This window comes from Mesoplodon bidens (genome assembly GCF_964165515.1).
Source record: "Mesoplodon bidens genome assembly, chromosome: 20".
NCBI lineage: Eukaryota > Metazoa > Chordata > Mammalia > Artiodactyla > Ziphiidae > Mesoplodon > Mesoplodon bidens.
In genome coordinates, this window is record NC_138181.1 from 12,131,056 (window position 1) to 12,157,123 (window position 26,068).

The following is a 26,068-nucleotide window of genomic DNA, read 5'->3' on the forward strand; positions in this document are numbered from 1 at the left end:
AAGACACACAGAGACATTTTACAGAAGAGAATACACAGATGGCAAATAAGCACATGAAAAGATGTTCAACATCATTAACCATTAAGGAAATGCAACTTAAAGCACCATGAGATATCACTACCTACCCACCAAAATGGTTAAAATAAAAAATAGCGACACCACCAAATACTGGCAAGAATGCAGAGAGACTCATACGTTACTGGTGGGAATGTAAAATGGTACAGCCACTCTAGAATAGTTTGGTAGTTTCCAAAAAATTAAACATGCAAGTATCATATGACCCAGAACTACACTCCTGGGCATTTATCCCAAAGAAATGAAAACTATGTCCACACAAAAACCTGTACATGAATGTACATAGCAGCTTTATTCACAATAGCCCAAACCGGAAACAACCCATATGTCCTTCAAGAGGTGAATGGTTGAACAAACTGTGGTACATCCATATCACAGACTACTACTTAGCAATAAAAAAGAACTACAGATACAGGAAACAACTTGGATGAATGTCAAGAGAGTTATGCTGAGTGGAAGAAAAAAAAAAACAACCTCTAATGGTTACATACTATACAATATCATTTATACAGCATTCTCAAAAGGACAAAATTTAGAAATGGAGAACAGATTAGTGGTTGCCAGAGGTTTAGCATGGTGGGAAAGGAGACGCAGGTGCGGCTGTGAAAGGTCAACAGGAGGAATAGTCGTGGTGATGGGACTGTTCTGTATCTTGACCATACTATCAATGTCAATATCCCAGCAGTGACATCACAGTAAAGTTTTGCAAGATGTTACCATTGAGGGAAACTGGGTAAAGGGTACAGGAAAGCTCTGAATTATTTTGTAAAACTGCATGTGAATTTACAATTATCTCAAAATAAAAACTTTAATGAAAAAAATACAATATAGGGAATTCCCTGGCAGTCCAGTGGTTAGGACTCCGCAGTCTCACTGCTGAGGGCTGGGTTCAATCCCTTGTCAGGGAACTAAAATCCCACAAGCCACGCAGCATGGCCAAAAATTAAATAAATAAAATAAAAAATACAATACAGTTGGTACTCCTATTGATGGGTTCCACATTCACGGACTCAACCAACTATGACTGACAGTATTTGGAAAGAAAAAAAATTCAGGAAAGTTCCAAAAACTTGAATTTGCTGCATACCCGGCAACTATTTACATAGTATCTACATTGTATTTACAACTATTTACACAGCATTTACATTGTATTAGGTATTATAACTAGTCTAGAGATGATTTAAAGTATATGGGAGGATATGCATAGGTTTTATGCAATACTACAACATTTTATATAAGGGACTTGAGCATCCATGGATTTTGGTATCCACAGCAGGGTCCTGGAACCAATCCCACGGATACTGAGGGATGACTGTACTCCTAGTTCTTTTGGATTTCAGAAAAACAATCATTTTTAGTATTATGTCCCATGCCATATGTGGAACACACTGATACTAAAAGGTGACTTGTTGTTTATCTGAAATTCAAATGTAACTGAGAGTCCTATATTTCATCGGGCAATACTACCCTTGGCATTAGCTTACCAGGATAAGCTATATATTGCAAAATAAAAGAACATTTAAAAGTTGGCTAGAGAAAATGTGCCCTGATCTCAGAAACCCCTAAATCCTCCCTTCTCAGCAGCTGGCATCTCCTCTGCCTCACATTTTATTACAACAAATGTGCTACTGCCCACCACTCCTGATGAGAAAAGCCACATAGAGTATAAAACCCTCCTATCTTCACAGAGGAGTAAAAATTATCCAGATAATCCTCCCTTCTCAACTTCAACTCAAAATAGCTATTCCCTCCAAGAAAGATTATGAAACAATAATAATTAAACAGAATAGTCAGGAAGCATTTTCTAGAAGCAATTTGGGGTCTCCAGTATAACAACGCTGTAAAAAACACAACCAAGAAGTAACAGACATCTAAAAAATATCTCTAACATGAAAAAGATGGAGATTGAAAAAGAAAGGAAAATGCAACTTTGTAGGCAATTTATTTGAGAAGAAAAAAAATCAAGAAATTATCATTAATATCTTCAGAGATATAAGATGCTACACCCACAAACAAGAGCAGAATCCCATAGAGAACACAGAGCACAAAAAAATTCCTAGAAACTAAAAATATGATAGATGAAACAAAATTCAGTGGAGTTGGAAGATAAAGGTGAGTAAATCCCCCACAAAGTACAGCAAAAAGGCAAAAAATGAAAGTGAAAAGATAAGTAAATCAAAGAATCAGTCTAAGAGATCTGTAACAGAAACAGCAGGAATTCTAGCAAGATATAATAGAGATTAGGGTAGCAGAGGAGAAAAATAAACAAACAAACAAAACCCAAGAAAATGTTATAGGACTTAAGGGCAGGAGTTTCCAGAACGAAATGTGCCCAGCAAAATAGACAAAAACAGACCCACACCAACACTGTACTGTAGAGGGGACAAAAATATCCTATAAGCTTCCAGGAAGAAAAACTAAATTTTAAACAAAGGATCATGAAAACACATTTTCAAATATGCAAGATGGAAAAAAATTACTTCCTATGCACCCTTTTCCAGGAAGCTACTGGGGAACATGCTCTACCAAAATGAGGGAATAAACTGAGAAAGAGAAAGACACAGGCTATGGAAAAAAGGAATCCAACAGAAGGGGTAGAGAGAATCCCCAGGATGAACAGAAGACACCAGAATGAAAGTATGCGCCAGGGGCATACCAGTGCTGCAGTCACAGGGCTCCAGGAACGCTTCTTCAGGAGCCTAAAATTGATAAAGTATGTCTGAGCGGGCTTCCCTGGTGGCACAGTGGTTGAGGGTCCGCCTGCAGATGCAGGGGACACGGGTTCATGCCCCGGTCCGGGAGGATCCCACATGCCTCGGAGTGGCTGGGCCCGTGAGCCATGGCCGCTGGGCCTGCGCGTCCGGAGCCTGTGCTCTGCAACAGGAGAGGCCACAGCGGTGAGAGGCCCGCGTACCGGAAAAAAAAAAAAATGTCTGAGCATCTTAAGAGAAGATTTAGGGCTTCCCTGGTGGCGCAGTGGTTGAGAGTCCGCCTGCAGATGCAAGGGACACGGGTTCGTGCCCCGGTCCGGGAGGATCCCACATGCCCGGAGCGGCTGGGCCTGTGAGCCATGGCCGCTGAGCCTGCGCGTCCGGAGCCTGTGCTCCGCAACGGGAGAGGCCACAACAGTGAGAGGCCCGCGTACCGCAAAAAAAAAAAAAAAAAAGAGAGAAGATTTAGACAAATGATGGAGGGTTTCAGGTCAAATCAGTCATAAGCACATAGGCAAACAAAATAAGTATGACAAATGATTCACTCCAGAGAAAACAAGGAGTTGTTCAGGAAAAGAAAAGTAAGCAGTTTACTGCATGACTGAGCTCTGGGCAGCATTTACATAGTATAATAACGTACAACAGAATGACCATGTAAGTGGACTGAGAAATTGGAGGGATGAGAGCTGAGATGTGTGTATGGTAGAGGCAGAGAGACCTAACCTTCATCCTCTACAACAGAAAATCAGTAGAAATGACATAAAATTGATAAATCAAAAGGGAGCAATACAAGTGTGTTATTAAAAAAATATGGAGATAATTTTTTTTAAAAACTCAATTGAAAGTAGTTACTTTTGTGGAAGGAAAAATGGGAGTGGAATAGAAGAGTGCTCCTTTTCATAGAATTTACTTTTTTTTAAGATTTTTTTTTGATGTGGACCATTTTTATAAAGTCTTTACTGAATTTGTTACAATATTGCTTCTGTTTTATGTTTTGGTTTTTTGGCCGCGAGGCACGTGGGATCCTAGCTCCCAGATCCTGGATCAAACCCACACCCCCTGCATTGGAAGGTGAAGTCTTAACCACTGGACCGCCAGGGAAGTCCCAGAATTGACTCTTTAAATTGCTAACTTCCATAGAATTATTTGAGTCTTCAAACTCATAACTTTTTTAAAAAGAAAAAAAGATGAAAAAACTCCAGTCCTCGAGTATCCATCCCCCAAAAAACTTTTTTTAACGCCAATTTAATCCATATTCTTCAACTTAAAAAAAAATCTTCCCACCTCTAATGGTATTACACTAACCACCTAGAGAACTGTTTTCAAAACCCCATTTTTCAAAGCACTTAAAAGAATTCCCCACCAACAATGTAGAGACCAGCCCATCCTGCTAATACTTCATTGGGACTTAAATTCATCTAAATATTTACATTGGCGTTTATATTTAGAACAATAGTGGCTAATTATAGAGAACATAGCTGTGTTTAACATGCCAGATCTGGATAACTTTATTCAAGATTTTGACAGAAATTATCCCCAAAGTAATATTAAACTTAGACACTTTTTAAAAGTCCAGATGTGAAATACCAAAAAAAATCTGAATTCAGTCTAGAGTCAATACTAAATCAAGAACTGAATCAGATCCACAAAAAAATGAATACTATTTTCCTTCTTATATTCACTATATTTTCTGGCACAGCTTGCAATTTAGTTTTCCTTTCCTTGACATTGGCATTTGGAATCATTTTAACATGGTTTACACCTTTAAGTTCTAAGTCTGTACTTATCCTGAATACCTTATTATAATTAAAATTATAAATCCAGAAGCAATAGCCCTCCCTTACAGAAAGAATCCAATTAATACATGTAGAAGGAATAAGAGAAACAAAGTCACATTCGAACACCACAGTAGTAACAAGCAAGATCTGCCAGTGGATACAAAAATGTGTGGGCAAAAGTTTAAGCAGAAACAGGACATTTGCATAGCTCACATGATCTCTAGCAAACATTCAGTCATTACAAAGGAAAACACAGTAAGTTTACAGCAGAGAATCCTAGCAGACGCCACCTCAGGTAGTGGCTAAGTTTAATAACACCAGAAATACATTACCGCATCAGGTGTCAAGATACACTGTCACAGATCGGAGGACGCTATGATGACATGACAACTAAATGCGAGGCAGGATCCTGGATTGGATCCTGAAACAGTGAAAGGACATTAGTGAAAAGACTAGAAAATCTCTACTTTCAAAACTCTCTACTTTAGTTAATAGCATTATATCAAGGCTAATTTCTTAACTTGACAAATGTTCTACAGCTATGTAAGATGTTAATATAAAGGGAAGGTGAGCGAAGAGTATACAGAAACCGCTGTTTTTGCAACTCTTCAGGAGGTCTAAAATTATCTCAAAACCAAAATAAGAAACTGTTAAAAAACATACACACACACATATAATGTGTGTGTGTATAATGTGTGATTTATAGATAAAAAAATCGAGACTTCAGGGAAATTGGTATCTTGGGCACTCAGTTAAAAAATAGTGTTCTCGGGGCTCCCCTGGTGGCGCAGTGGTTGAGAGTCTGCCTGCCGATGCAAGGGACACGGGTTCGTGCCCCGGTCCGGGAGGATCCCACATGCCGCGGAGCGGCTGGGCCCGTGAGCCATGGCCACTGAGCCTGCCCATCTGGAGCCTCTGCTCCGCAATGGGAGAGGCCGCAGCAGTGAGAGGCCCGCGTACCGCAAAAAAAAAAAAAAAAAAAAAAATAGTGTTCTCTCCTGTATTAGTCATTGTCTCACTGGTTTATGTTAACTTAGCTTTAAGGTTCTCCCCCTTCTAAATATTTAGTTTCAAGTACAACTTTTAAATTTTCATAGAAAAGCCTTTTGTAACATTCCTATATTAGGCCAAAAATAAAAATCCTAGAATAAAATTGTCACCATATTATCTCATAAAATCACTCATACCAACCTAAGACCCAGCCAATATTTTTACTTTACTTCTTCTCGTCATATAATATGTTTGTATTGTTTTTTTTTATAGGGAGAGGAGATGGCTGGTGGATTTATTTTCTTGTTAATAGGCCTGGCAGTCAAAAAATCACTTGGGTATCTTATTAAGAAACAGCAGTTTTTCCAATAACAGATACTGCATACTGGAACTCACTTCAGATGAAAAAAGTAAGTTATCTACCTAAGTCTCTTCTACATGATAGCATAGAGCTACCTAAGCAAATCCAGCTAAGACCCTTGCAATATCCCTTCCTTAAATCTGGCTCTAAAATGACTGCTATTAGTGATGGTAAACATCTTTTTTATAAAACAGGCAATACTGTCTATGCAATTTATTCTAGAGAAACAAAGATAAACATCAAATCTACCTTTAAAAGAACACAATTTCCCACTCTACCTATGGCTGATTCATTCCCTGAGCATGAATCCTCTTTTACCCTCGTTGTTTCTTGCTGTAAACTGAGCAGATACACTGAGCTGAAATCCCCTCATAGGGATCCTGATGGTGAAGCTAATATTTTAGATGGAGAATAGCATTCTCAAATGGTTGTATTTATTACTTTTGCAGTTATTATTTCTACGTGCTGTGGCATTTAATTTTTAATCTGTGTTCATCACACTGCTCCATATGGAAGCAGCTGTACTAAAAAGATAATTAAGGGGGAAGAAAGGAAATTTTAAAGTGGATCTTCATCCAAATACGATTAAGACAGCAAAAAAGGAAATAGCCCCATTTTCATTCCTATACCCATGCCATTTCCAAATTAACCTTCCAATAGTAACACGAAAAATAGAAGTGGTAAAACTCTAACCTAATGATCTATACAAAAAAGGAGACAATCTACCTCAGGAACTTACTAGACAGTGCAATATATTCAAGTGGTGAAAAGATATAAATTCATCCAGAACTGCCATACTATCTGGCTGTCAGTATAGTCTCTTGAGTAATTATATTAAACATATTACTACAAAATGTACCAAGAAGTAGAGAATAACACTATATTTGTGAACTACAAGTAACAAAACAAAACAGAGGTCCAAGAAGGCTAAAGTCCAAGCTATAATTTACACACAAAGTGTACAGTGAAAGCAGTCACAATGTACAAAAATGTGACAAGTAATCCAGATGTTTAAAAAAACAGAGCCTGTTTGTCTCAGACAACATCCAGTCTTATCCGGTAGGTTTCTGATAAGCCTGTTACATAAGGTGGATTTCCCTCCTGCTGATAAGAAGCAGCTTGCAGATACCCAAAAATTTTTTAAGGGGTGAGTCTACTTGGCAATACTGATAACCCCACAGCTTCCTATTACATTCATTGGTCTGAAAACTGAAAACAACTCATAACCCAACTGTTCTTCCAAGTCCTTTACCAGTTTTTCAAGTTTTATATCAAAGGAAAGTTGGAATGTATTGCTTCTTTTCCTCAACAGGCATTTCAAAAAGAGGGTAATTAACCAAAATCAAGAGTTCTTTGGTCAAGTTAGTAACAGGCTTCCCCTTTGTTCTAAATCCTTTCATAATCCTTTTTTTTCCAATTTTTCCAGTATGGCCTGGATTTTACAAACGGCCTCTTTCCTGGCCTGCCGGACAGAGTCCTGGCCCCCAGTTTCAACTGAATCCAGTTCCAAAAGTTCCTTGGTTAGCAGTTCTTCCAAAAGCCAGTAGGCTTTGTCTGTCTTTTTTCCTACGAACTCTTGTACTTCTTGCTCAAGATACTGGACCTTCTCCAGCACATGTAGGATTTTTTTAATACTTGGGGGAGTCCCTTCATCTGAAGATAAACACTCTTCAGGAAGATTATTACTCTGATCTTGATTGCTGGGATGTTCGTTGGTGGCATTAGCATACAGCTGAGGCTCAGCACTATACTGGACTGGGGAATCCAAGAGCTCTGAATGATCATTGGTCACTGTTCCCGAGGACTCGTACTGATGGACACTGCAAGGAAAGTTGTGCCGGTTCATGCCTTGATCTGATTGGCTATAGGGGTATGAGGAATCCTTGGAGTAGGAGAGCAAAGAGGGGGAAAAAGCTGTTTTAATGGGGATCCATCAACATCAGATTTGTTAGCCCACATCTTTCACCTGACCAGGAAGGCACATGAGAAGACGCCCCACCCATAAAAGCAGACGGCCCTCCTTAATCATTTGAGACGACTACAGCCCTAAAAAGATAAAAGGCAGAGAATTCCTGAGTACAAAGGCTGGCATCTACCCCGAGACAGGTCATCATCATGAACACCTCACAATCTGTCCAGTGACTTAATAAATAGGAGTTAGATAGTTTTTTCCCCTAAAGGGATAAAACCTGAAGACAAATCTTAAAAAGGAACCTGGCCACAAGCAAACGATGTTCAAGTGTGTGGTTTCATAAAACCATGCAATTTCACATGGGTTTTGTCTTCTGTCAGGAGACTGAGGTAATAAAATCTAATCTTTGATTTTGTCTAACATTCCGATGGTATTACAACTGATTTAGTAAATGAGCATTCTCCCGTCGTTTAAAAAAAGGAAATGAACCTAAAACTGCTCTAAAAAATAAAGTCTATTTTAAATAAAAAGTAAACTGGGCTAGGTAAAGCTATAGGTAGTAGCCACCAACATTTTGAAGTTAGTCCCCATTTAACACAGACCAATGCAGAAGAAGTTCCACATTGCGCTCTCTTCATTACCCAGACATTAAGAGGACAACGTCTAGAAGCCTCCTACCTTGGGCTGTGGGGCTGGGGGGGAAGGAGGTGGCCGAGGAGAGCCACTGCTCGGCCATGATGAAGCGCTCTCGCTCACGTAGAGACTCCCGGGTGGTGCTGAGGGGGCAGCTGAAGGCCAGGGGTAACGGGCTCCCATGCCATAAGCCCCCGGAGGAGCCCAGGAGTCCTCCTGGGATCGTACAGTTGGTCCTGGTTGTGGAACACTACGATTACCATCCCCATAAGGATAGTGGGGCACGCTCACTCCAGGGTTCTAGATTGAGAGGAAGGAAATACACTGGTCATTGCTAAAAAACACTTAAAGAAGTAATGAAAATATTCTAGTGTAAACAGATTCAGAGATGCTTCCTCTCGGCTTAACAGGGTATATTTTAGCTGCTATGGGACTAAACTGTAGTATTTCTAATGAGTTGCAAATATTTTCTCCAAACCTAAAAAAGCTTGGTTCCAAAGATATCAGGGGCAGATTTGGTGACCATCAAACTCAGAAAAATAGGGCCTAAACTTCAGTGGCTGAAGCACAGCATATGTCTGTTCCACAGATACTATAAATAAATGGACCCATATGCTATAAGGAAGCACAAATAAAGACATACTAGAACTCTCCTTGAAGTGAACAGAGAAATAAACATGGGATCATTCACAGAATATTAAAAAATATAAACCTAACCTTTTGGGCTTCCCTGGTGGCACAGTGGTTAAGAATCCACCTGCCAATGCAGGGGACACAGGATCGAGCCCTGGTCTGGGAAGATCCCACATGCCGCGGAGCAACTAAGCCCGTGCGCCACAACTACTGAGCCTGTGCTCTAGAGCCCACGAGCCACAACTACTGAGCCCGCGTGCCACAACTACTGAAGCCCACACGCCTAGAGCCCGTGCTCCGCAACAAGAGAAGTCACTGCAATGAGAAGCCCGCGCACCGCAAAGAAGAGTAGCCCTTGCTCTCAGCAACTAGAGAAAAGCCCACGCGCAGCAACAAAAACCCAACGCAGCCAAAAATAAATAAATAAATAAATTTATTTTTTTAAAACCCCAAAAAACCTAACCTCTTGAAGTGGACAGAAAAATAAGCTTGGTACCATTCATAAATATGAAAAAATAAAAACACAACAGACGAATGCTCACCTGTGAAGCAGGATATCCTGGAACCTGCCCCCTAAGAGGGGCTGCTTCAGTCTGGCAGTCCTGCTGGGGATACATCCAACGAGAGACTGGGGTTGGGCTGTTGCCAGGTGAACGGTAAGTGCTTGGAACCTCTGTGGAGTAATTGGTCGGAGCATACCCGGATGTGTAATAAGCCCCCGGGTATGAGGCAGTATTTGTCCCAGGGCCAGTGGGGTATGGTGGGCCATATGCTCCATTTGTATAAGAATTCAAACTCTGTAAAAAAGCAAAGTTGGGAGAAAAAAAAGATGAATGAGTGGATGAGCTGAAATGCCCTCACTTCGAAAACTTGGAGAAGAAAGGAGATCAGGAACTGATGAAAATATGAACTACCTAAGCAACCCTTGAGGTATTCTTTCATATATTACAATCATATACATATCTTAAACTCAGATTATCGCCTTAGAGTCTGTGTCCTAACAATGGGTATATTGTGATGAAGGATGAAGTGATGGCCTTTAGTGCTTCTCAGCCATTTCCATAAGTGCACCTAACAATTGCACCTAACGGCAGGGAACTTGTCCCCACAAACTGAAGAGGGTGTTCCGGGAAACCTGGGAGAATGGCGAGAGAAAGAAGAAAGTAACCATAGTACAACAGAAAGAAAAAAAGACCACAGAGAAAGACCTAGCCCTGCCACTGGCTTTGTGTTTACCCTCTCTGAGCTTTAGTTTCTCCAGCAGGAAAATGGAAATCATAAACATATCTTGCAGGGTTATTGTAAAAATTAATGAGATGACATATATAAAACGCTTAGTATAGTGTCTGGCACGTAGTATGCTCAATGATTTGCAATTTTTATAATACAAATTGTTGTTAGTATTAATGTGGCAAGGTCAGGAAACAAACCCAGATCTGACTCCAAGCCTATGTGCTTTGTATTGATACTATCCTACCCTGCTTCCCCAAATAATAACAGCAGAGACAAATTCCTCATATATTGCTTACTGCAGTTTTACATCACCTATCCAGACTATTACTGACACCCAGAATCCTCAGTTTAGTAATCCAAACAAGATTAAAGCTAAACTCTAAATGATTACCTTAACATTTTCTATTAATTTCTACCTTACCTTGTTAAAATGGTAAAAACAGAATCAAGTTTTCCTGGACCCATCCTTCTAAAACTAGACAATCTTTCCCATTTTAGGTAGAAGAATAAGAAAAGAATCTTGTGATATTAACTAGACTTACCATGGTGATCATTTCACAGTGTATACAAATATGGAATCATTACGCTGTACATCTGAAACTAACATTATATGTCAATTATACCTCAATTAAAAAAAAAAAGAATCCTGATATCTTCTACAGTTGTTAATGACTGAAGAAAATGAAATTTAAGTTTGATTCCAAATCTACCACAACAAAAAGAGGGATAGATTGAAGTGGGAAGGAGGGCATAATTCTGTGGAAAATAAATTCTTAGCCACAGTTTTATGGCAAGAGGATAAAAGACAGGCTACTATCACCACACGGCCAAAGAATTCCATGCAGGGACAGGGGTGAGGGAAAATCCAGCCAGGCATTCCTCGAGCAGCCACTGTGAGGCTAATCAAGTCTTGTGCCTACAGGCTGCTGTGCCTAACCAAACAATCCCTTATGCAACATATACAGCTGAAGACTTGATTTAAAAAAAATCATGTGACTTTTTGTACTGTTATTCAAATTCTAGAAATCCTTCCTAAGGAAATTATTCGACTAGAGAAAAAATCATAGGCATGAATTTGTTCATCACAGCATGATTCACCATCACGCAGAATTGTAAACAACCTAACCGTCCTGTACTGATGGAATGATTAAGTAGACTATGGGCTACTCACTGAGGAAATTTTATTCTGTCTTAAAAACTCACTGTTAGGGACTTCCCTGGTGGCGCAGTGGTTAAGAATCTGCCTGCCAATGCAGGGGACACGGGTTTGAGCCCTGGTCCAGGAAGATCCCACATGCTGCGGAGCAACTAAGCCCATGCGCCACAACTACAAGGCCTGTGCTCTAGAGCCCGCAAGCCACAACTACTGAGCCCTCGTGCCACAACTACTGAAGCCCACGTGCCTAGAGCCTGTGCTCCGCAACAAGAGAAGCCCACGCATCTTAACGGAGAGTAGCCTGCACTTGCCACAACTAGAGAAAGCCCGCGCACAGCAACGAAGACCCAACACAGCCAAAAAAATAAAAAATAAATAATAAAATAAATTAATTAATTTTAAAAAACTCACTGTTAGAACTGACCAGACATCTAATGATATTAAAGAATTATTTGGGCTAGCGGCTGGACGGGCGAAGGCGCGAGTCCCAATTCCAAGGTCTCCCAGCACCACAGTGGCTCCGAGGACTTCCGGGTAAGATGGCGGAAGAGTAAGACGCGGAGATCACCTTCCTCCCCACCCATACACCAGAAATACAGCTACACGTGGAACAACTCCTACAGAACACCTACTGAATGCTGGCAGAAGACCCCAGACCTCCCAAAAGGCAAGAAACTCCCCACATACCTGGGTAGGGCAAAGCGGAGAGATTCCCGCACAGAGGATCGGTGCCGAGCGGCACTCACCAGCCCGAGAGGCTTGTCTGCTCGCCCGCCAGGGCGGGCGGCGCTGGAAGCTGAGGCTCGGGCTTCGGTCAGAGCGCAGGGAAAGGACTGGGGCTGGCGGTGAGAACTCAGCCTGAAGGGGGCTAATGTGCCACAGCTAGCCGGCAGGGAGTCCGGGAAAACTCTGGAGCTGCCGAAGAGGCAAGAGACTTTTTCTTCCCTCTTGGTTTCCTGGTGCGCGAGGAGAGGGGATTAAGAGCGCTGCTTAAAGGGGCTCCACAGACGGGCGCGAGTCACGACTGAAAGCGCGGAGCCCAGTGACGGGCGTGGGACGCTGGGGCTGCTGCCGCCGCCGCCAAGAAGCCTGTGTGCGAGCGCAGGTCACTGTCCACACCGCCCTTCCGGGAGCCTGTGCAGCCCGCCACTGCCGGGGTCCCGGGATCCAGGGGCGGCTTCCCTGGGAGAACGCACGGCGCGCCTCGGGCTGGTGCAACGTCACGCCGAACTGTGCTGCTGCAGGCTCGCCCCGCACTCCGTGCCCCTCCCTCCCGCCCGGCCTGAGTGAGCCAGAGTCCCCGAAGAGGCTGCTCCTTTAACCCTGTCCTGTCTGAGCGAAGAACAGACGCCCTCCGGCGACCTACACGCAGAGGCAGGGCCAAATCCAAAGCTGAGACCCAGGAGCTGTGAGAACAAAGAAGAGAAAGGGAAACCTCTCCCAGCAGCCTCAGAAGCAGCGGATTAAAGCTCCACAATCAACTTGATGTACCCTGCATCTGTGGAATACATGAATAGACAACAAATCATCCCAAATTGAGGAGCCAGGAGTCAGTGCTGTGCCTCTGAGGTGGGAGAGCCAACTTCAGGACACTGGTCCACAAGAGACCTCCCAGCTCCACATAATATCAAACGGCGAAAATCTTCCAGAGATCTCCATCTCAACACCAGCACCCAGCTTCACTCAACGACCAGCAAGCTACAGTGCTGGACACCCTATGCCAAACAACTAGCAAGACAGGAACACAACGCCACCCATTAGCAGAGAGGTGGCCTAAAATCATAAAAAGTCCGCAGACACCCCAAAACACACCACCAGACGTGGACCTGCCCACCAGAAAGACAAGATCCAGCCTCATTCACCAGAACACAGGCACTAGTACCTTCTACCAGGAAGCCTACACAACCCACTAAACCAACCTTAGCCACTGGGGACAGACACCAAAAACAACGGGAACTACGAACCTGCAGCCTGCAAAAAGGAGACCCCAAACACAGTAACATAAGCAAAATGAGAAGACAGAAAAACACACAGCAGGAGAAGGAACAAGATAAAAACCCACCAGACCTAACAAATGAAGACGTAATAGGCAGTCTACCTGAAAAAGAATTCAGAATAATGATGGTAAAGATGATCCAAGATTCTATTTCCCAGATCCAAAATCTTGGAAATAGAATAGACAAAATGCAAGAAACAGTTAACAAGGACCTAGAAGAACTAAAGATGAATCAAGCATCGATTAAAAACACAATACATGAAATAAAAAATACTCTAGATGGGATCAATAGCAGAATAACTGAGGCAGAAGAACGGATAAGTGAGGTGGAAGATAAAATAGTGGAAATAACTGATGCAGAGCAAAATAAAGAAAAAAGAATGAAAAGAACAGAGGACAGTCTCAGAGACCTCTGGGACAACATTAAACGCACCAACATTCGAATTTTAGGGGTTCCAGAAGAAGAAGAGAAAAAGAAAGGGACTGAGAAAATATTTGAAGAGATTATAGTTGAAAACTTCCCTAATATGGGAAAGGATATAGTTAATCAAGTCCAGGAAGCACAGAGAGTCCCATACAGAATAAATCCAAGGAGAAATACGCCAAGACACATATTAATCAAACTGTCAAAAATTAAACACAAAGAAATTATATTAAAAGCAGCAAGGCAAAAACAACAAATAACACACAAGGGAATCCCCATCAGGATAACAGCTGATCTATCAGCAGAAACTCTACAAGCCAGAAGGGAGTGGCAGGACATAATTAAAGTGATGAAGGAGAAAAACCTGCAACCAAGATTACTCTACCCAGCAAGGATCTCATTCAGATTTGATGGAGAAATTAAAACGTTTACAGACAAGCAAAAGCTGAGAGAGTTCAGCACCACCAAACCAGCTTTACAACAAATGCTAAAGGAACTTCTCTAGGCAAGAAACACAACAGAAGGAAAAGACCTACAATAACAAACCCAAAACAATTAAGAAAATGGGAATAGGAACATACATATCGATAATTACCTTAAATGTAAATGGACTAAATGCTCCCACCAAAAGACACAGATTGGCTGAATGGATACAAAAACAAGACCCATATATATGCTGTCTACAAGAGACCCACTTCAGACCTAGAGACACATACAGACTGAAAGTAAGGGGATGGAAAAAGATATTCCATGCAAATGGAAACCAAAAGAAAGCTGGAGTAGCAATTCTCATATCAGACAAAATAGACTTTAAAATAAAGACTACTAGAAGAGACAAAGAAGGACACTACATAATGATCAAGGGATCGATCCAAGAAGAAGATATAACAATTGTAAATATTTATGCACCAAACATAGGAGCACCTCAATACATAAGGCAAATACTAACAGCCATAAAAGGAGAAATCGACAGTAACACAATCATAGTAGGGGACTTTAACACCCCACTTTCACCAATGGACAGATCTTCCAAAATGAAAATAAATAAGGAAACACAAGCTTTAAATGATACATTAAACAAAATGGACTTAATTGATATTTATAGGACATTCCATCCAAAAACAACAGAATACACATTTTTCTCAAGTGCTCATGGAACATTCTCCAGGATAGATCATATCTTGGGTCACAAATCAAGCCTTGGTAAATTTAAGAAAATTGAAATTGTATCAAGTGTCTTTTCTGACCACAATGCTATGAGACTAGATATCAATTACAGGAAAAGAGCTGTAAAAAATACAAACACATGGAGGCTAAACAATACACTACTTAATAACGAAGTGATCACTGAAGAAATCAAAGAGGAAATTAAAAAATACCTAGAAACAAATGACAATGGAGACACGACAACCCAAAACCTATGGGATGCAGCAAAAGCAGTTCTAAGAGGGAAGTTCATAGCAATACAATCCCACCTTAAGAAACAGGAAACATCTCGAATAAACAACCTAACCTTGCACCTAAAGCAATTAGAGAAAGAAGAACAAAAACACCCCAAAGTTAGCATAAGGAAAGAAATCATAAAAATCAGATCAGAAATAAATGAAAAAGAAATGAAGGAAACGATAGCAAAGATCAATAAAACTAAAAGCTGGTTCTTTGAGAAGATAAACAAAATTGATAAACCATTAGCCAGACTCATCAAGAAAAGAAGGGAGAAGACTCAAATCAATAGAATTAGAAATGAAAAAGGAGAAGTAACAACTGACACTGCAGAAATACAAAAGATCATGAGAGATTACTACAAGCAACTCTATGCCCATAAAATGGACAACCTGGAAGAGATGGACAAATTCTTAGAAATGCACAACCTGCCAAGACTGACTCAGGAAGAAATAGAAAATATGAATAGACCAATCACAAGCACTGAAATTGAAACTGTGATTAAAAATCTTCCATCAAACAAAAGCCCAGGACCAGATGGCTTCACAGGCGAATTCTATCAAACATTTAGAGAAGAGCTAACACCCATCCTTCTCAAACTCTTCCAAACAATATCAGAGGAAGGAACACTCCCAAACTCATTCTACGAGGCCACCATCACCTTGATACCAAAACCAGGCAAGGATGTCACAAAGAAAGAAAACTACAGGCCAATATCACTGATGAACATAGATGCAAAAATCCTCAACAAAATACTAGCAAACAGAATCCAACAGCACATTAAAAGGATCATACACCATGATCAAGTGGGGTTTATTCCAGGAATGCAAGGATTCTTCAATATACGCAAATCAATCAATGTGATACACCATATTAACAAGTTGAAGGAGAAAAACCATATGATCATCTCAATAGATGCAGAGAAAGCTTTCGACAAAATTCAACACCCATTTATGATAAAAACCCTGCAGAAAGTAGGCATAGAGGGAACTTTCCTCAACATCATAAAGGCCATATATGACAAACCCACAGCCAACATTGTCCTCAATGGTGAAAAACTGAAACCATTTCCACTAAGATCAGGAACAAGACAAGGCTGCCCACTCTCACCACTCTTATTCAACATAGTTTTGGAAGTTTTAGCCACAGCAATCAGAGAAGAAAAGGAAATAAAAGGAATCCAAATTGGAAAAGAAGAAGTAAAGCTGTCACTGTTTGCAGATGACATGATACTATACATAGAGAATCCTAAAGATGCTACCGAAAAACTACTAGAACTAATCAATGAATTTGGTAAAGTAGCAGGATACAAAATTAATGTACAGAAATCTCTGGCATTCCTGTACACTAATGATGAAAAATCTGAAAATGAAATCAAGAAAACACTCCCATTTACCATTGCAACAAAAAGAATAAAATATCTAGGAATAAACCTACCTAAGGAGACAAAAGACCTGTATGCAGAAAATTATAAGACACTGATGAAAGAAATTAAAGATGATACAAATAGATGGAGAGATATACCATGCTCCTGGATTGGAAGAATCAATATTGTGAAAATGACTCTACTACCCAAAGCAATCTACAGATTCAATGTAATCCCTATCAAACTACCACTGGCATTTTTCACAGAACTAGAACAAAAAATTTCAAAATTTGTTTGGAAAAACAAAAGACCCCGAATAGCCAAAGCAATCTTGAGAACGAAAAACGGAGCTGGAGGAATCAGGCTCCCTGACTTCAGACTATACTACAAAGCTACAGTAATCAAGACAGTGTGGTACTGGCATAAAAACAGAAAGATAGATCAGTGGATCAGGATAGAAAGCCCAGAGATAAACCCACGCACATATGGCCAACTTATCTTTGATAAAGGAGGCAGGAATGTACAGTGGAGAAAGGACAGCCTCTTCAATAAGTGGTGCTGGGAAAACTGGACAGGGACATGTAAAAGTTTGAGATTAGATCATTCCCTAACACCATACACAAAAATAAGCTCAAAATGGATTAAAGACTTAAATGTAAGGCCAGACACCATCAAACTCTTAGAGGAAAACATAGGTAGAACACTCTATGACATAAATCACAGCAAGATCCTTTTGGACCCACCTCCTAGAGAAATGGAAATAAAAACAAAGATAAACAAATGGGACCTAATGAAACTTCAAAGCTTTTGCACAGCAAAGGAAACCATAAAGAAGACCAAAAGACAACCCTCAGAATGGGAGAAAATATTTGCAAATGAAGCAACTGACAAAGGATTAATCTCCAAAATTTATAAACAGCTCATGCAGCTCAACAGCAAAAAAACAAACAACCCAATCCAAAAATGGGCAGAAGACTTAAATAGGCATTTCTCCAAAGAAGATATACAGACTGCCAACAAACACATGAAAGAATGCTCAACATCATTAATCATTAGAGAAATGCAAATCAAAACTACAATGAGATATCATCTCACACCAGTCAGAATGGCCATCATCAAGAAATCTAGAAACAATAAATGCTGGAGAGGGTGTGGAAAAAAGGGAACACTCTTGCACTGCTGGTGGGAATGTGAATTGGTACAGTCACTATGGAGAACAGTATGGAGGTTCCTTAAAAAACTAAAAATAGAACTACCATATGACCCAGCAATCCCACTACTAGGCATATACCCTGAGAAAACCATAATTCCAAAAGAGACATGTACCAAAATGTTCATTGCAGCTCTATTCACAATAGCCCGGAGCTGGAAACAACCTAAGTGTCCATCATCGGATGAATGGATAAAGAAGATGTGGCACATATATACAATGGAATATTACTCAGCCATAAAAAGAAACGAAACTGAGCTATTTGTAATGAGGTGGATAGACCTAGAGTCTGTCATACAGAGTGAAGTAAGTCAGAAAGAGAAAGACAAATACCGTATGCTAACACATATATACGGAATTAAAAAAAAAAAAAAAAGTCATGAAGGACCTAGGGGCAAAACGGGAATAAAGACACAGACCTACTTGAGAATGGACTTGAGGATATGGGGAGGGGGAAGGGTAAGCTGTGACAAAGCGAAAGAGAGGCATGGACATATATACACTACCAAACGTAAGGTAGATAGATAGTGGGAAGCAGCCACAGAGCACAGGGAGATCAGCTCGGTGCTTTGTGACCGCCTGGAGGGGTGGGATGGGGAGGGTGGGAGGGAGGGAGATGCATGAGGGAAGGGATGTGGGAACAGATGTATATGTATGACTGATTCACTTTGTTATAAAGCAGAAACTAATTTAAAAAATTTAAAAAAAAAAGAATTATTTGGGTTTTTTTCCTTTAAGTTTTAATAATGGCATTGTGGTAATGTCTTTAAAACTTCCTTATATCTTAAAGATACATGTTTAAGTATTTACAAGAGACATAACATGATGTCTGGAATTTGCTTCAAAATACTCTAAGGATATATAAATGAAACATGATGGCCATGTATTGATAATTGTTGAAGCTGAGTAATGGGTACATGGGAGATTACTGCACTATTCTCGTTACTTTGGATTATGTTTGAAAATTTCCTTACTATTAAAAAAAAGTTCTTGGGCTTCCCTGGTGGCGCAGTGGTTGAGACTCTGCCTGCTAATGCAGGGGACACGGGTTCGAGCCCTGGTCTGGGAAGATCCCACATGCCGCGGAGCAACTAGGCCCGTGAGCCACAACTACTGAGCCTGTGCGTCTGGAGCCTGTGCCTCGCAACAAGAGAGGCCGCGACAGTGAGAGGCCCGCACACCGCGATGAAGAGAGTGGCCCCCGCTTGCCACAACTAGAGAAAGCCCTCGCACAGAAACAAAGACCCACCACAGCCAAAAATAAATAAATAAACAAATGTGGGGTTAAAAAAAAAAAAAAAAAACCAGCTTCTTCTCTAAAAAGTTATGTCTTCTAATTGGAGCATTATTAAAAAAAAAAAAAAAAAAAAAAAAAAGTTCTTGTTATTTCACCCTATAACATGTAAAGTACATACGATAAATGAAAAGTTGTATTAAAAGGCATATGTAAGGGCTTCCCTGGTGGCGCAGTGGTTGAGAGTCCGCCTGCCGATGCAGGGGACACGGGTTCGCGCCCTGGTCTGGGAGGATCTCACATGCCGCGGAGCGGCTGGGCCCGTGAGCCATGGCCGCTGAGCCTGCGCGTCCGGAGCCTGTGCTCTGCAACGGGAGAGGCCACAACAGTTAGAGGCCCGCGTACCGCAAAAAAAAAAAAAAAAAAAAAGTCATGACGGGTTCGATCCCTGGTCGGGGAACTAAGATCCAGCATGCAGTGAGGTGCAGCCAAAAAAAAAAAAAAAAAGTCATGAAATCCCAAGTATGTCTAGAAACTGGTGGGCTGCTTGGACCATAGCTACTTCCATCTATGTCCAAGTAGACTATTTTCATGAAGGGAAACTTGTATCTAAGGATAGCAAGCTGTGATTTGAAACTTGTCAGCTGACATGGCAACAGAAAATCTGAAACTGAGCAACTGCAAGAAGAATTAAACAAAATCTTTGATAGTCACTGAATTTCTGTAGAAGTCTCACTCTGAATTCCAGAAGAAATCAAGAGACTGGAGCTCTTAAAACTCAAAAAATATCCCCAGTGCTGCTCTTGCTCTAGAGGTAAATGTAAGTATGACTTAGCATTCAAAAGTCAAAATCTTGTCACATGATATGATTCTCATTGCAAGCTAAAGATTATCCAGGAGGTAATACTTCTTCCAAAAGTTGGTTTTACAATTGACGGACTGTTTATAGATGTAGAATCCAAAGAGGAGAAAACTGATCAGGTCTCTCACTCAGAAAGTGATACACTTGTTCAATGGATTCCCTTTCCATTTGGTACATGAATATCAAACAGCAAACAGACCCAATCCAAGTGGGAAAAAAACCTTTTTTTCCATTAGCAACACCACAATTCTTCCTGCTGTGCTTATCTTGAAAAACATGGAAGGCTTCACCACAAAAGTACTCCAAGACTTCATAATTATCAGCAGTCGACATCCAACTTGAGTTTCTACTAATACTCATTTCTGGAACTGCCAAATCTATTATCATCCACTGGTTACTTCCTCATGCAGTATCTCTCCTTATAGAACTATTCCAATTTTTGTCTCACAGGAGCTCCAAACCACAGTACTTAATAAGCTGTATTTTACAACCCAGGTCCCCTTTAAATTAAATGAAAAGGTGTTATAGGTTCTGATGAGAGTCCTTTTGTATCATGATTTCTCAATTCAGAACATTATAAGAGGACTTCAGTTTTGTTTCTTAGAGCATTTCTATTCCCAGGCACTCAGTGTTCTGTGCTGTAATCTCCCAGAACCCAAGAGAATTATCTTCTTTATCAGAAAATCAATGTGAAAACATCCGTCTTCCATCCTTTAGATACGTGGAAAAGAAGCTTTAGAAAAACAAGTTGCATTCATGACCAATGAGAGGATTTTAAACAAAAACACCCCACCACAATCATTACTAGAGAAGCTGTGTATTTATCATGCTTTTCCCAAGTACCCACTGGGTCAATGGATCAGAGCTACAACATGCATGTTTACAAATGATCAGCGTGGGAAGAACATATGTTAGCCTTGCAGTTACTACAGACATTGACGAAGGATGAGCTTATGATCATAGTTCAGAAACGTTCAAAGTTTTTAAGTCTTCTGAAGAGTAGCCTGGCAGCATAGCAAAGAAAACAAAGGAGTTCTTGGCCCAGTTTCAAAGCCCTGATACAGAGGCCAAAGAGAAAGAAAACACTTCTGGGGCTTCAGAAGATGCAGTCCTTGATGCAAATGAAGGCGTTAAAAGCAAATAAGAAGCAATCTTAGTTTGAAGAACTCAGAAAATACCTCATGAGTTTCATCAACAGTCTGGTGAGCCCAAATCTTCTGTTCTGAGCTGGTTTACTTCATGCTGCCTAAACCTGCTCCACAGACCGTCCGACCCGCTCCTCAACAACCCTTACTATTAGCTGAAAATGAGGAAAGCTGTATTTCAAAGACTGTCCCCTGTTCCTGCATAGCACACAGACTGCACCTGAACACAACAGGCTAATCAGCTTTGGGGACTGCTCAGGGGCCCTCCCAACATTCATCGATTCTGAAGAAACGGATATAAATTCCACATTACCAGGGGGAAAGTGCATGAAATTACGCACTCCCGGTTTATAAGAGAAGAGTGATCATGTGGCAAAGCTAACATGAGGCGGCAGATAGAAGGCAAAGGAGTGAAACCACTCAGTTTTTTAAAAAGGAAACCAGTCATATCTACATACTACTACAGGAGTCTGTTTTGGTCAGAAGATAAATGTATAATCCCCATGTGATGCTTCACCAGAAAATACACGTGTGCTAATCCCATACAAGCATATGTCTAGATACCTTTGGGTTTAGAATCCAACAATTTTTGTATCTAAAAGCTCTCTCAGATTATTGCTGTTGCTTTCAAAAAGTCATCACTAAATTAAAAGTGAATCTTTCTTGAATATAGGTAATATATACATGTAATAAATGCCTTTATCTAAGGGGGGGAATGTCATCTCCAAAAATAATCTTTTTTTTTTTTTTTTTAATATGTTGACTCCCTTTTTTTTTTGGCTGCGTTGGGTCTTCGTTGCTGCGTGTGGGCTTTTTTCTAGTTGAGGCTGGCAGGGGCTACTCTTCGTTGCAGTGTGCAGGCTTCTCATTGCGGTGGCTTCTGTTGTTGCGGAGCATGGGCTCTAGGAGCGTGGGCTTCAGTAGTTGTGGCGTGTGGGCTCAGTAGTTGTGGCTCACGGGCTCTAGAGCGCAGGCTCAGTAGTTGTGGCGCATGGGCTTAGTTGCTCTGTGGCATGTGGGATCTTCCCGGACCAGGGCTCGAACACGTGTCCCTGCATTGGCAGGTAGATTCTTAACCACTGCTCCACCAGGGAAGTCCCCCAAAATAATCTTTATCGATAGGAACAATTGATGAAATCAGACAAATTAACATTGCTGAGAAAAACTGTGACTCATGACTTTGGGTTCTGTCTTCCTCTTACATTAACTGTAAAAGTAATGCCTGCTACTCTCCAAATTGATCTACATGCAATCCCAATGAAAATCCCAGCTGCCTTTTGTGCTGAAACTGAAAAGTTCTTTCCTCATTCGCAACCATTGTGAAAAGTAATTTGGCTATATTAAATAAAGATGTACGTAACCAAACCCACCAATTCCATACACTAGGGAAATGCTTGTCTCATATGTTGTACAATAGAAAAGAGAAAAACAATGTTGAGTTAAAGAAAAGAAGCTGCAGGAGAATGCTAGTATGAAACCACTCATATCAAGTTTAAAATCATGTTAAATAATACTATAAAAATGCATATACAAGTAGTAAAAGCATAAAAACACATATGAGACAATTAATATAACTTTAAGAAATGGAAAGAAGTGTTATATATGGGGCTTCAACTGTACTTATTTTACTTCTTTTTAAAAATCTGAAACTTAAAAACTGACAAAGCTAGGAGCTAGATAAAAAAAAGATGTACGTATTTTCTGTACTCTTTCAGAATGCTTGAAATATTTTAAAGTTAATATTTGTCATAAGAAGTCAAAATTTTTAACAACAAAAGCAAAGGCAACAAAACAAAAGCAAAATTAAAAAGTGGGATTACATCAAACTAAAAAGCTTCTACACAGCAAAGGAAACCATCAACGAAAGGAAAGGCAGGGCTTCCCTGGTGGCGCAATGGTTAAGAATCCACCTGCCAATGCAGGGGACCCGGGTTCGAGCCCTGGTCCGGGAAGATCCCACATGCCACAGAGCAACTAAGCCCGTGCGCCACAACTACCAAGCCTGTGCTCTAGAGCCTGTGAGCCACAACTACTGAGCCCACGCGCCTAGAGAAGCCACCGCAATGAGAAGCCTGCGCACCGCAACGAAGAGTAGCCCACACACTGCAACGAAGAGTAGCCCTCGCTCACCGCAAGTAGAGAAAGTCCGCATGCAGCAACGAAGACCCAACGCAGCCAAAAAAATTAAATAAATAAGTAAATTTAAAAAATAAAAAAAATAAAGGCAACCTACTGAATGGAAGAAAATACTTGCAAATCATATATCTGATAAGGTAAGGAGTTAATATATAAAGAACTCATACAACTCAATAGCAAAAAATCAAACAATCTGATTTAAAACATGGGCAGAGGATCTGAATAGACATTTTCCCAAAGACATAGAAGATGGCCAGCGGGTACATGAAAAGGTGCTCAACATCACTAATCATCAGGAAGTGCAAATCAAAACCACAGTGAGATACGACCACACCGGTTAGAATGGCTATTCTCAAAAAGACAAGAAATAAGTATTGGATGAGAATGTTGAGAAAAGGAAACCCTTGTGTACTGTTGATGGGAATGGAAACTGGTACAGCTACTGTGAAAAACAGTATGGAGATGCCTCAAAAAACTAAAAACAGAATTACCATATGATCCAGCAATTCCACTTCTGGGAATATATTCACGGGAAACAAAAACACTAACTCGAAAAGATATCTGCACCCCATGTTCACTGCGGCACTATTTTACAACAGCCAAGACATGGAAACACCCTAAGTGTCCATCACTGGATGAATGGATGAAGATAATGTGATATATATATATATATATATATATACACAATGGAGTATTATTCAACCATATAAGAGAAGGAAATCTTGCCATTGGGACAACATGGATGGACCTTGAGGGCATTATGCTAAATGAAATGTCAGACACAGACAAATACCATAAGATCTCATTTATATGTGGAATCTAAAAAAACAAAAAAAGCCAACTCATAGATACAGAAAACAGACTGGTGGTTGCCAGAGGTGGAGCAGTGGGCTGGGGTGCAGGAACGGGTAAAGGGGGTCAAAAGGTACAAATTTCCAGCTATAAAATAAGTAAATCGTAGGATGTAATGTAGAGCCTGGTAACTATAGTTAACATATTGTACTGTAATGTTTGAAAATTACTAAGAGAGTATATCTTAAAAGTTTTCATCACAAGAAAACAAAACTTTGTAACTGTACGGTTACAGATGTTAACTAGACTTCTGTGGCGATCATTTTGGAAAGTATATAAATATTGAACCTTTACACCGTACACCTGAAACTAATATAATGTTATATGTCAATTATAGCTCCATAAAAGGTCAAATTTTTAGAAATAAGTACATTTTGCGTTTGTTGTTTCCAGGTCCTGAGAAATAATCTATCATGCATCAAGCTACCTTTGCTATAGGTAGTATCTGCCTAGATATTTCCTTATCTTTGAGCTAAAAACATTAAAATGATTAAGATAGAGTGCATTATATAACAAAAGCCCACACACCTTCACTATGAAATCTCCACAGGTTCTGAAAATAAATCGATTCAGTAAGAAAAAATGCAGAACGTCTGTCAATTTTAGACCCTACCTGGCCTTGCATTTCCGGTCTTACAGGATATGTACTTGGGTAAGGAGCCCGAGGTCGGGCAGGAGAATTCCAATAGTTGGAATTGTAGCTAGGATATGGTGGCTGCTCCTAAGGACAAAAAGGAAAATAGATTCACTTTTACTAACATCCTTACATCATTCTGAAAAGTTGATAGAGGTAGGTATAAGTATCGAAAAAAATAGGCAATAGACAAAAAGCAATGGAACCCCACTCTAAAATCACTCATTATTAAAATTGATGCAGATACATGGTCAATCACTTGCCCTAGAACAAAGCAAATATTAACTATTCTTGTGCATTATGCCAATTATAACAAATGATATATCTACTATGTCAAGTTAATTAGCAAAACCAGAGACATTCAATTCGTTTATCCCTCTCCAATCACTAACCCATCACTAATTTAATTAGTGCAGCACAACTGTAGTTCTTTGCCATTGTTAAGAAGAGTAGTATTAATACTTACCTATCTCAACAACTTTGAAACTTGAAGTAATATTTTACTACTAAACTTTACTTCAAATGCATACACCTTCAATACTCAACTTCTTTGCCTGGCCACACCCTAGTTTTTTCATATTCCTCTACTTTCTGCTGTGGCTAAGGTTTCTGCTGGCAGCCCACAACTAACTCAGGATCAGGAATTACGTAGAATAATTACCACTCCAAGGAGAAAATCTAGCTATGGCATTAATCTCTACAGCTTTTACTTCACCTCAAAAAGTCAGTGTCATCATTTTCAATAAGCCAATACACTCTGATAAGAAACTAGATCAACTCAAAACTTTTCAGGCTGTTTTAATATATACATTTGTCATCCCATAAGTTGAGTTATTTTGCTTTGAGCTTTATAGTTTAATTTGAAGCTTAAAGAGGATCTTCAAATCTTCAAATATGGTTTCACAAAGAAAATCACTGGCAGTTGCAGTCTCTGAGAATTTAATTTATCACCATCTGAGCTTAACTGCACTACTTACCAGTTTCATAATACTTTGTTTTCAAAGCATGCAATTATTCCACATGACATTATACAAGCCAGGCAAGTAACATCTCCTTTACATAATACAGCAACTAGAGCAATATAGAAACTAGCAACTTCAGATCCTAACAACCAAATTTCTCAATCAGGCAAATTCCCCTGACTAATCCCCCCCCTCTTCCCCCGTTAAGTGGTATTTGACTAATGAATTGATTTCTCTCTACCAAGAATTTGAATCTTAATTAAAAAGGTGAAAAGACCAGAGTTGAAGCTGACTCACTCCAGCAGTGGGGAACTAACACCTA

At 40.2% G+C, this 26,068-nt stretch overlaps 1 protein-coding gene across 2 annotated transcripts in view; it reads right to left on the reverse strand.

The window, feature by feature from the left end:
* Nucleotides 1-342: 342 nt before the first annotated feature.
* BAG4 (BAG cochaperone 4) overlaps nucleotides 343-26,068 on the reverse strand; it is a 42,414-nt gene continuing 16,688 nt past the window's right edge. The window contains exons 2-5 of one of the 2 annotated variants that reach the window (XM_081221203.1): nucleotides 24,764-24,871; nucleotides 9,636-9,890; nucleotides 8,506-8,760; nucleotides 343-7,797 (exon numbers count right to left, since the gene is read on the reverse strand). In XM_081221203.1, coding sequence (XP_081077329.1) covers nucleotides 7,312-7,797; nucleotides 8,506-8,760; nucleotides 9,636-9,890; nucleotides 24,764-24,871 — 1,104 coding nt within the window. In that variant the 3' untranslated portion in view covers nucleotides 343-7,311. The remainder of the gene's footprint in view (nucleotides 7,798-8,505; nucleotides 8,761-9,635; nucleotides 9,891-24,763; nucleotides 24,872-26,068) is intronic. The other variant, XM_081221204.1, reaches the window with a different exon arrangement.